This window comes from Bos taurus, chromosome 17 (genome assembly GCF_002263795.3).
Source record: "Bos taurus isolate L1 Dominette 01449 registration number 42190680 breed Hereford chromosome 17, ARS-UCD2.0, whole genome shotgun sequence".
Lineage (NCBI taxonomy): Eukaryota > Metazoa > Chordata > Mammalia > Artiodactyla > Bovidae > Bos > Bos taurus.
In genome coordinates, this window is record NC_037344.1 from 55,079,778 (window position 1) to 55,091,650 (window position 11,873).

Genomic DNA, 11,873 nt, shown 5'->3' on the forward strand with positions numbered 1-11,873 from the left:
ACAGCTGACGCAACTGGACACTGGCTTCAGCACTCCCACTCCATTTTACAGTATCTGCTCCCCCCTGGTGGTGACTTGGGGCAAGTGTCCGTATTCCCAAGTCTGCTGCTGGAAGCTACGAATTTCCCACGGACCCCTCTTTTCCTGGTCCCTGGAAAGGACAGAGAGAGGTTAACCCTGCTGGGATGCTGCACTGCCCCACCCAGATAATCTGCTGAGCCCCGACTGTGTACACACTTAGCTATGTCTCCTTGGTCAATTCTGGTAGCAAAAGAGAGGCAGTCATTCAGTAAACATTAAATGCCTACTGTGTGCTGGACAGAGGTTACACACGTAGATGAGACACAGTATTGGGGTGAAAAGAACCATGAGAAACAGTCTCATGTAACTTTCCCACTAAAAAGGACAGCTGAGGCCAAAGAGAGGGGGACATACTCACAGAGACCAGAGAAGAACAGGGCCTCCTGACTCCCTGCACAGTGCTCTCCCACTGGGAGGTCTGCATCAAGGTAGCAAAGAAATTAAAAAGACATCACAGAGGGAAACCTTTGCTCGAGTGGCCCAGGCAGGAGGTTTCCATTTAGGGTCTGTGAAAAGTTCAGCAAGAGGAAGAGTGCCGGGTTACCCCCCCGATGTCCCTCACGGAAGTGAAGACTAAGCAGAGAGCAGTTAGCATCCCTCTGGGAAGGAAGTGAACGTGGCTGACACTGACCTGGAGCTCTGCTTTTGGGGATCAAAGGAAATATTCAGAATGGGAACAAAAATGTATATAGAAGCTATCTCTTTATTGTTGTTTCCAACAGTGACAAAGTAGAAACCTAAGTGTCCAGCAGTGGGGGGCTGGGTAACTAAAGCCAAGAGTATTTCTTCAGTGGCATATGCAGCCATTAAAGATGGAAGAACTTCAGCTCGTAGGAAGAAACACTCATGTTGATACTAAGTGGGAGCAAGCCAGGCCACACTGAACAGATTGGAAGGGAAAGCTTGGGAAAATTTCACGTGATTACCACTGGGGGAAAGCTCAGAGGGGATTCTCATTTTCATCTTAAGTTTTTGTGCATTGTTAGCTTTTTTTTTTAGCAGAGGGGGATTTTTTTGGCCATGCTCGATCTCTGTTGCTTTGTGTGGGCTTTCTCTAGTTGTGGTGAGCAGGGGCTGCTCTTCGTTGTGGCGGCTTCTCTTGTTGCGGAGCACAGGCTTGAGGGTGCTGGGCTCAGCAGTTGTAGCACCCAGGCTTTGATGCCCCACGGCACGTGGAGTCTTCCCAGACCAGGGTTCAAACCCGTGCCCCCCGCATTGGCAGGCGGATTCTTACCCACTTCCACCAGGGATGTCTGCTTTTTTTTTGAGGTAAAATTCACATAACATGAATTTAACCATTTTAGAGTGAAGAATTCAGTGGCCTTTAGTTCCTTCACAATGTTTTGCAGCCACTGTCTCTTTATAGTTCCCAGACATCTTCATCACCCCCAAAAGGAAACACTGTACCCGTTAGCAGTCGCTCCCCATGCCTCACCTCCCCTGAGCCCCAGGGAGGCCCCAGTCTGTTTTCTGTGTCTGTGGCTCTCCTTGTTCTGGATATTTCATATGAGCGGAAACTGTCCAAAAGGTGGCCTCTTGTGCCTGGCTTCTTTCACTTCGCGTAATGTTTTCAAGTTTCCTCCATATGGTATCAGTGCTTCATTCCTTTTATGACTGAATAGTATTCCATTGCTCTATTGCTTTTTAATTGGCAAAGCAATAGAAATTATTTTTAACGGCGCTATGAGGATCCACCGGGGTGCAGACTGCACAGTGAGATAGTAAAGGAAGGGCTGTGTTGATCTAGGTTGGTTCAGGGGTGGGGAGAGACCCCAGTGTAGGAAAGGCCACTAAGAGAGCAGAGGGAAGCCCGGTCCTGCTGTTCTTTTGTGTTGACCACTTGTAGAATTTTCACCAAGTAATGTATTGCTTATTTGGGTTGCTCTGCCGCTCAATAGAAAGCAGGTTATACTGTGTGTCCCCTTCTGGGACTTGCTTTTATTTGCATAGGTGGATCACAGCATGTGTAAAAACAACTGTCTTCTTCTAACCTTACAGTATCCCCATGAGCGCTTTTTCCACATAAGCTAAAATCTGTGTCCACCTGGTTTTTATCCCCAGACACAGAGGTTGCCCCCAACATGTCGCTGGTAAAAATTCTGTGCTGTGAACATCTTTGTCCTTCAAGCCATGCCCTGTCCACGGGCCTCCAGCCTCCCTGTCCCCTTTTCCACAGGCGAGCCCAAGAACTCAGCAGCCCCACTGAGCATCACCAACGGCACAGCCCCCGCCAGCACCACCTCGGAAGACGCCATCAAGAACATTCTGGAGCAAGCACGCCGCGAGATGCAAGCGCAGCAGCAGGCCCTGCTGGAGATGGAGGCCGGCGCCCGGGGCCGCTCGGTGCCTCCCTCGCCCCCAGAGCGGCCTTCACTGGCCGCCATGAGCCAGAACGGGGCCCCGACGCTCGTCAAGCAGGAGGACAGCGGTGTCGGCAGCGGGGGGACGAGCAGCAGCGGCACGCAGACCTCCCTCACGGTCCTGTCCCCGGCCGCCTTCGTGCAGAGCATCATCCGGAAGGTCAAGTCGGAGATCGGCGACGCCGGCTATTTCGACCACCACTGGGCCTCGGACCGCGGCCTGCTCAGCCGCCCCTACGCCTCTGTCTCGCCCTCACTCTCCTCCTCCTCCAGCTACTCCGGCCAGCCCAATGGGCGGGCCTGGCCCCGTGGGGACGAGGCCCCCGCAGTCCCCGAGGACGAAGCGGCGGGGAGCGAGGACGAGCCCCCCAGGGTGGGCGAGCTCAAGGCCGAGGGGGGCGGCCCTGAAGGGGGCGGCGGCGGGCGGCTGGCCTACTACCCAGCCTATGTGCCCCGCACGCTGAAGCCCACCGTGCCGCCCCTGACCCCCGAGCAATACGAGCTCTACATGTACCGCGAGGTGGACACCCTGGAGCTGACGCGCCAGGTCAAGGAGAAGCTGGCCAAGAATGGAATCTGCCAGAGGATCTTCGGGGAGAAGGTGAAAGTGGTGGGGTTCGCCCCAGAGGTTCAGGGAGCCTGGGGAGCAAGGACATCTTTGCCGTGTCCATGGCCTGGAAAGAAGGGTGTGTGTGAGTGTGTGTAAGTGAGCAAGAACTGAGCAGAAGCAGGATTCAGACCCAGATCTGAGTGACCCCAAAAGCCCTTTTTCCTGTCCCTGGGCAGTGGGGAAAGGGGAGCCACGGACAAGGCTGGTGTTCAGTTCTGTGGTTTTTAAAGCTGTGAAAAGCTTCCATCTGGTTAGTTAATAGCCACCTACCCCCCTTCTCCAGTAACCTCCATCCCTCCCATGGTCCATTCCACTTAAGTGTTAGGCTCAGCTCAGCTCGGAGGAATGGGAAACACAACATAGGAAGGCTTCCTGGAGGAGGAGGCACTTAAGGGGTCTTAAGAGTCCAAGGACGATTTTTAGATGGGCTTCCCTTGTGGCTCAGCTGGTAAAAAATCTGCCCGCAATGCGGGAGACCTGGGTTCAATCCCTGGGTTGGGAAGACCCCCTGGAGAAGGGAAAGGCTACGCACTCCAGTATTATGGCCTGGAGAATTCCGTGGACTGTAAGGAAATCTGGAAGGGCACTGCAGGTGGAGGGCACAGCACAGGCACACAGCAGACATATGGAGAGTGAAGATCACTTGAAGGCAGCCCTCTCCTCTTGGAACAGGAGTGAGCAATGGGCCCTAAGGGTCTGGGGAAGAGAAGTGGAGGGGATGGCCAGGACCTGCTGACCCAGCCTTCCCGCCCTGCCCATCCCCAGGTGCTGGGCCTGTCACAGGGCAGCGTGAGTGACATGCTGTCCCGGCCGAAGCCGTGGAGCAAGCTGACGCAGAAGGGACGGGAGCCCTTTATCCGCATGCAGCTGTGGCTCTCGGACCAGCTTGGCCAGGCCGTGGGCCAGCAGCCCAGCGCCTCCCAGGGTGAGTACAGATGGGGCCCCGAACCACCGAGAGCCCTCACTCTTCCAGTCTATGCAGTGGCTTCACTGCCCAGGTCTCCCTTCCCCTGCCCCTCCCCGCTGCTGCCCTGAAAAGGGCCCCTGCTCCCCTTTCATCCTTCCTTCAGCCAGACTGACCTCTAGGTGGCGCCAGAGTGCCTAGACTGAGCGGGAGTAGGGGTGGGGGCGGTGCCCACCTAACCATCCCATGTCAGAAGTCTGCTGATTGATCTCTTTCCCAGCAATCCAGCTTGCAGCCTCAGAATCCTTCTTCGCACAGAGCCTTTGGGTTTATATTAACAAATTTCCATCAGGCACCAGTTAAATACATTGAGGAAGAAGTACCTTTTTCCACTTCACTGGAAGGTGCCCTGTGGACCAGCACAGGAATTTCTGAACACGCCCCTCCCCATTAGGGACACCTCCCCAGGCATGTCCCCTGCCCTCCCCGGACTGTCCCGTGGCTCAGCTCACGCTGGAAAGTCCAGTGAGTGGGTGACTCTTGATTCCTCAGGAGGTGACCCCCATTATCTCATGGAGTCCTCTTTATGGCCCTGAGCAGGGAAGTTGCAAGTATAGCACTGCTTGTATTATGGCCCCATTTAACAGATTCAGGAACTGAGGTTCAATAAAGTCACCCTATCCAAGATATCTTCTAAAAAGTGGTTTTCTAACATGCTGCTGCTGCTGCTAAGGCGCTTGTTATGTCTGACTCTGTGCGATCCCATAGATGGCAGCCCACCAGGCTCCCCCGTCCCTGGAATTCTCCAGGCAAGAACACTGGCGTGGGTTGCCATTTCCTTCTCCAATGCATGAAAGTGAAGTTGCTCAGTCGTGTCTGACTCTTAGCAACCCCATGGACTGCAGCCTACCAGGCTCCTTCATCCATGGGATTTTCCAGGCAAGAGTACTGGAGTGGGGTACCATTGCCTTCTCCATTTTCTAACATATATGTACACAAAATGTCTTATGAAAACTGTGGTTTTATTTTTTAAGGTAATTACCATTTTGTTATAGTGAGACTATTAAAGCTGTACTCTCACAGCAACTGTCAAGTATATATATAAAATAGGATTGTTAACCTCAGTCACCGTGCTGTGTATCAAATCCCAGAACTTACTCATCTTATATGCATCTTTTTATTACATTATATTATTGATTGCTGTGGGGACTCACTGTATTTTACTTAGCTAACTTTGGCAGTTGGACTTGTCAGTCATTGCCAAGTCCTTTTTTTTTTTTCTCTTAACTTTTAATTTTGATGTAATTTCTAACTTACCAAAGCGTTGAAGCAATAGAACCAACTTCCTATATCCTACATACTGATTCACCAGTTGTTAATTTTGCCATATTTGTGCTCTTTCTCTCAACCATTTAAGAGATTAATTGAAGATATCATGCCCCTTTACCCCTAAGTATTTCAAAGTATTTAGCAAGAATGAGAAATTTTACAATAATACAATACTACTATGTAACCCACCATCTATATTCCAAGTTTCTTCAGTTGTCCCAATAATCACCTTTATATAATTTTATCTTTCCCTGTCCAGGTCAAATTCAGGATCACTTGTACTTAGTCATCATGTCTCTTTAGTCTCTTTCAATTTGGACAGTTCTTCTGCCTCTCTCTAAAGTTTTTTAGTTTTGACGTTTGTGAAAACTGGAAGCCAGTTATGTTATAGACTGATGCTCAGTTCAACTTTGTCTGATGTTCCCTTGTGGTTAGAGTCAAGCTGTGCACTTCGGGCAGAAATGTCCCAGAAATGTTGCTCTGTCCTTCTCAGTCCATCATATCAGGAGTCACCAGCTGTTGATTTGTCCTGTGATTGGAGGTGCTAACTTCAATCACTAGATTGAGGTGGTGTTGGCAGACAACTGTACTTGTAAAGTTACTGTTTTTCCCTTTGTACTTAGTAAGTATCCTGTGGGGAGATACTTTGGGACTAGGTGGATATCTTTTTCCTCTTCCAACTTTCATCTACTGGTTTTCACAGCCAGGATGGTCCCTACCTGAGATTTTACTGTGGTAGTTGCAAAATGGATTGTTGCTAACTCTTGGCTGTAACAAACAAGCCTGCCCAAACCATGCATGTCTATGCCAGATTGCAGTAACTGCCTTCTCTGTCTCTCTGCGGCCCACAGTCAGTCCCACTGAACCAAGGTCCTCGCCATCCCCACCCCCTAGTCCCACGGAGCCACTGGAGAAGAGCTCCCAGGAGCCCCTGAGTCTGACACTGGAGAGCAGCAAGGAGAACCAGCAGCCAGAGGGACGCTCCAGCTCATCACTGAGTGGGAAGATTTACTCGGGCAGCCAGACCACAGGGGGCATCCAGGAGATTGTGGCCATGTCCCCTGAGCTGGACACGTACTCCATCACCAAGAGGGTCAAAGAGGTCCTCACAGACAACAACCTAGGTACAGGGTACCGGGAGTCAGGGGTGCTGCCTCTTGCCCTGCTTGGCTCCCCCTTGCCTTAAGGAAAGAGCCATGGTGAGATCCCAGGCACTGGGGTCCCTTCTGCAGGTGCTGCTCAGCCCTGGGCCACCCAGGGCTCCCTGGGAGGCATCTGACTCTGAACTGGGTCTCTAGAGTGGACAGCAGGGAGGTCAGTATGCTGTCCTCCTAAAGTGCTTAGCCCACAACTTTCAAAACTTCCTTCCAGGAGGACTTAGAGAATCCCAGGAAGATTCGCAGTTATTCCGAGTTATTCTCAGATAACTCAGTCCTCATCCAATGCTGGGGGCCCAAGGGAGACATCTGGATTCTTTAATTTTTTGAATTACAAACTCCTCCACGTCTCAGATGGGAGTCAAGTCATGCACACAAACCTCAACTTTTCACTACAATTTTTATAATAAAAATAAGGTATCACTATTTGAAAATGCCAAACAATACAGAAAAAAAAAAAGTTAAAGTGTAAACAAGTAAAATCTCCCCTAACCTCCCAGTCATACGCCACAGTTTTTCTGTATCTTTGATATTTTCTGAACACATACAAAATTGTATGTTCACCTAGTTTCTTCTCTTCTTGTTTCTAGATAGATGAAATTACACACAGGCTGTCCTTCCACTTGCTTTTGAAAAACTTACACTCTTCTGCGGACCCTCTTCTGCCTTAGAATGAATAGCCCACCTGCAGTCTTTGTCACTGTTGCAAAAGTTTTCAGGCCATGGATGCCCCACATTTTTTATGCAGCTGATGAGCATTTTGCTTGTTCCCAATTTCCTGCTGCCTCTGAAACCACATCCACATGCGTCTTTGTGCCCTTGGGCAAGTACAACTGGAGGAGAAATCCCAGGCAGTGGAATTGCTGGATCAGAGGGCTTGCATATTGAAATTTTGATAGAATCTGTCAAATTACTGTCTGACAAGGTGATACTTATTTGTGCACATGAAGTTTGCAGACAATGTCAGGGATCCCCTAGGAGTGAATAACATCTGAATCATGACAGCATTTTTGTTTGGCAGCTATCTGCCTGCCCCCATCTCCTGTTCTGCAGAAAGTTCCCCAGATGCACACAGGCATGGGTCCCCCAATGTGTCTGGTCCTCCCTGCTGAGTTAGTGGAGACATTCCCTGGTTTCTGCCTGTCCCTTGTCTCTCCCGGGAGCACCTGTGCCAGCCTGGGGTAACAGGTCGTCCCCCTCCTCCCCTGTCCCCAGGGCAGCGGCTCTTCGGGGAGAGCATCCTAGGGCTGACCCAGGGCTCCGTGTCTGACCTTCTCTCCCGACCCAAGCCCTGGCACAAGCTGAGCCTGAAGGGCCGGGAGCCCTTTGTGCGCATGCAGCTGTGGCTCAACGACCCCCACAACGTGGAGAAGCTGAGAGACATGAAGAAGCTGGAGAAGAAAGGTAAGCCCTGGGAACTCTGGGTCTGGCCTCAGGTTTTCCCATTGGAACCGTATCTGGTTCTAACCCAAATAAACCCAGGGTCCCAGTGGTCCAGTCTTAGCCTAGTGTAGGCTGCAAGAAATAGCCATTCCACGGAACGTGAGCCATTAAAATGTTTAATACTTTTCCCCTGAAAATTCCAATACACCGTCTCTCTCAGCATCCTTCCACAAACCCATAGCCACTCCAGAGTCTCCTGCATATTCCTCAAGCCCCCTCTCTCTCTGATCTCTCCATCCTCTGCATCAGAGTCCTATTATATTACCCCCTTTGCCCATCATCTGGATTCTACGCAACAAAGCACAGAATTGACCCAGCAAATGATAACTGCCCCCTTAACAAAACCGGACAAGAAATCGCAGGTTCTTACATTGTCTGATAGGATTTTATCTCCCTGAAAAATTGAACTGGCACTGAGCACCTGCTTTGTGGCCCAGCCAGTCTCATGCTTTGTGTGTAAGGGATTCCTGGGTCTAAGAAAGCTCAAAATCCAGTTGGGAGAGGAGACTTGAGGAGTTGGAAAGTTGTCAGCTGGGGCACTAAGTCATGACGAGGGCCCAGGGTCAAGCCAGGCTATAAGCGGCACGTGGGGCAGGGCCGAGTCTGGCTGTTGGCATCAGACAGCTGTACGTTGGAACTTGTCCTGCCGCTTGCTGGCTGTGTGATCTTGGGCAAGTTACTTCCCTTCTCTGTGCCTCATTCCACTTCATCTGAAAGTAAGAGTCATAGCATCTACCTCAGGGCATTGATGTGAGGATTAAATGGGACCCAATACCTTACTTCCTCCATTCTGAGGTGGGCTTCCCCCCGCCCAATGCACACACATTTTGATGATTTGAGGCTGAGATGCATCATGCAGTTACTACGTTCATTTAAAATTAACGTCCTGGAGCCTGGCAGGGGCCAAGGGCGAAAGACTCTGCACCACTTTCTGCATCTGTACCACCGCACTGAACCCACAGACTCCACAGACGGCTCCAGAGAAAGCTGTGAAAACAGGAAAGAAAAAACTAAAATTACTTCCCCCTGCCCTCCAAAACACTGGTGAAATTCAGGGACACTTCTGACAATCGAGAATGCTGCAGAACCCCCTTTTTGGAGTACTTTCTGTCTGTGAGGGCAGCGCTCCACACATGTTAACAGTTAGCGTGTTAATGACCAGGTGTGGGCAGGCGAGCGGCTCCCGTCTCACGAGGAGGGCATGGAAGGAGAAAAGGCTGAGGCCGGGCCGGGGTCCCCATGTTTGGGGCACAGGGGCTCTGAGGACAGCTGGCTGGTGCTCAGTTCAGCTTGAGACCCCTCCTTGGTTCAGGGGAGCCTCTAGTTGGCCCCTCTCAGCCCTTCCTCCCTCCCTCCCCCCGCCCCAGCCTACCTGAAACGCAGGTACGGCCTCATCAGCACTGGCTCAGACAGTGAGTCTCCAGCTACCCGCTCCGAGTGCCCCAGCCCCTGCCTGCAGCCCCAAGACCTGAGCCTCCTGCAGATCAAGAAGCCCCGAGTGGTGCTGGCCCCCGAAGAGAAGGAGGCGCTGAGGAAGGCCTACCAGCTGGAGCCCTACCCCTCCCAGCAGACCATTGAGCTCCTCTCCTTCCAGCTCAACCTCAAGACCAACACCGTCATCAACTGGTTCCACAACTACAGGTAGGGATGGGGGGTAGGGTGCCTGGTGGCCCCTGGGAGGGTGGGCAGGGGTCTCAGCCGGCACCCTCTGCTTCCTCATCCCAGGGCCTGGAGGGAGCCCATTATGGCCTCTGGGAAACGAGGTGGCCATATTTCTAGGTGTTTAGCTTTATAACGCAGGCAAACCCGGATGTAAATTCCAGCTCGACAGTTTTCATCTTGTGCGGCCTGGGCAAGTGATTTCACCTCCCAGAGCCTCGGTCTTCTAACCTGTAAAATGAGAATTATAATGGGATCTACTTCATAGAGTTGCGTTGAGGATTTGATGCGGCTAACATACTTACGGAAAATAACCCGGCACATAGGAGGTGGTGGGTGCTGACGACACTGTTGTCGCTGCCTTTGTTGTGACTTCACCAGCTTGCTCCGCGTCTGCCTCTACAAAGGGACAGGGGATTGTGTTTGGGACACAGGCCTGAGGCACCCTAACTACCCACTGAGTTTTGTGTCAGTGCCCTGGTCTGGGGCTCCTGCCTTTCCCACTCCTGAGGGTGAAGGAAACCCTTGTGGCAGCCCCTCAGGCTCTACCCACCTCAGGGAGTGGGTGATCCCTAAGGAAAGTGGTGCCTCCTCCCACTCACCAGTCCCTCATCCTCGGAGCAGCTGACCTGCAGGGGGCTGGCTGCCTCGGGGCACTGACTGGGTGTATGGTTCCCAAGGAGACCGCAGAAGGGCTTCCTGAGAACACTGAAGAGAAGGCTTGACGCGATTTCAAGGGCCATCCCTCTTGAGGCACTCCCCACCAAGCCTCCTGAGCAAGAAATGTCTCTGATGCCCCTGTGGTGCCAGAAAAGAGAGTCTCTTGATCCCTGAGAGAAGAGGAGGGAGGAACCTAGAAGGATGGAACACCTGAAATCTCTCTCCAGAGCCCAGGCATGGGCATCACACAGACCTGAGTTCAAATCCCACCTTGGCTGTGTGTTGTTGGGCAAATCACTGTACCTTTCTGAGTCTCATCCCTATTTTACAGATAAGGAACTTAAAATTTACTCCACAATGCTGAATTGAGGATCAAATGAAAAACTACAGGCATGAACACATTGTAAAATACTGCTTATAGCTTGCTCAGACCCAGAACCTGCCAAACGGCAGATGATAAAGGTCCTTAAAGCCTCACACCTTCCTTCGCTTCCAGACATTCTCTCCCCTCTTGTTTCCCACAGGAATGTATCCCTCCATTATAATCCAGCATATTTATTTCAGTTAATATTTGCCATGTATGCACAGGGAGCCAGGGTTGGGAGATACGGGGGTTCAGAGCCATCATCCCTGCTCTTAGAGAGTTTAAGATCACAAACCAGATAATTTCATGACAACCTAATAAATGCTGTGAAAACAAGAAGGAATAAGGAACTAAGGGAAAAGGGAATTCTACCTAGGGGAAATTTAGATAGAGAGGTGGCATTTCAGCTGGGCTTTGAGGGAGTAGAGAGAATTCCACTCCCCAAAAAAAAACACTCTCAAAGAGCTATAATTATAGAAGAATACATTGCTTCATTTAGTAAATGTTTATTGAACATCTTCTCTGTCCCAGGTACCAAAGAGAATGAGGTAAAGTCCTTAGCATCTCTCACAGACCAGTGGGAATGGTCACTATTAAATGAGTTCTTATAGTAATGTATCATTACACACTGCAGTGAGCTCTGGGAAAAGTGAACAATAGGATGTTTTGAGAAAAACTTACTTGGAAGGACTTGCTATAGATTAGGGAGTCAAGAATTGATGAAAAAGACTAATTTTTACTATGGTATAAATGACTATTAGCCAGATATTTATATTTTACCCATAGTTTGGAAGTTCTAATGATAAAGCTTCAGGCAAGTGAGCCATCCCAAAAAACACCCAGCACTCCCCTGGTCCCACCAACTCTTCCCTCTAGAGGGAACTAAAGGAGAAGACAGGGTCTCCTGAGAGGTGGGCAAGGCCACCTTTGTGGAAGGATTAGGAACTGAGAGACGAAAGTGAACCCGATCACCGCTGATAGTCCCTCCGGGCTCAGGATCCTGGGATGGAGCCCCATCCCCGACCTGGGCAGGGAGGCAGGAGAGTGTAGGCAGACAGCTGGGTTCTGAGCCCAACTGCACTGCTTGCCAGCTCTGTGACCACGGCAGTCCCTGTGCCTCTCTGAGCCTTGTCATCTTTGTTGGTGGGCATGAGACTAGTCTCCCCCTCATAAGGTCATTATGAAAAATAATCTGCACAAAGTGCTTGGTCCAGCATCTGGTATATGATAAGCACTAATCATTATGATCTTTATCAATGAAATTTATAAGTTTATTTTATATCAGTAACATGTACTTTATTATTAT

The 11,873-nt window shown here is 50.7% G+C and overlaps 1 protein-coding gene across 3 annotated transcripts in view; it reads left to right on the plus strand.

The window, feature by feature from the left end:
- The window catches only part of CUX2 (cut like homeobox 2), a 277,883-nt gene that overhangs the window by 261,228 nt on the left and 4,782 nt on the right, over positions 1-11,873 (plus strand). For all 3 annotated transcript variants that reach the window (XM_059876039.1, NM_001192597.3, XM_059876040.1), the window contains exons 17-21: positions 2,258-3,042; positions 3,817-3,976; positions 6,136-6,408; positions 7,657-7,845; positions 9,252-9,525. In XM_059876039.1, the coding sequence (XP_059732022.1) occupies positions 2,258-3,042; positions 3,817-3,976; positions 6,136-6,408; positions 7,657-7,845; positions 9,252-9,525 (1,681 nt within the window). The remainder of the gene's footprint in view (positions 1-2,257; positions 3,043-3,816; positions 3,977-6,135; positions 6,409-7,656; positions 7,846-9,251; positions 9,526-11,873) is intronic.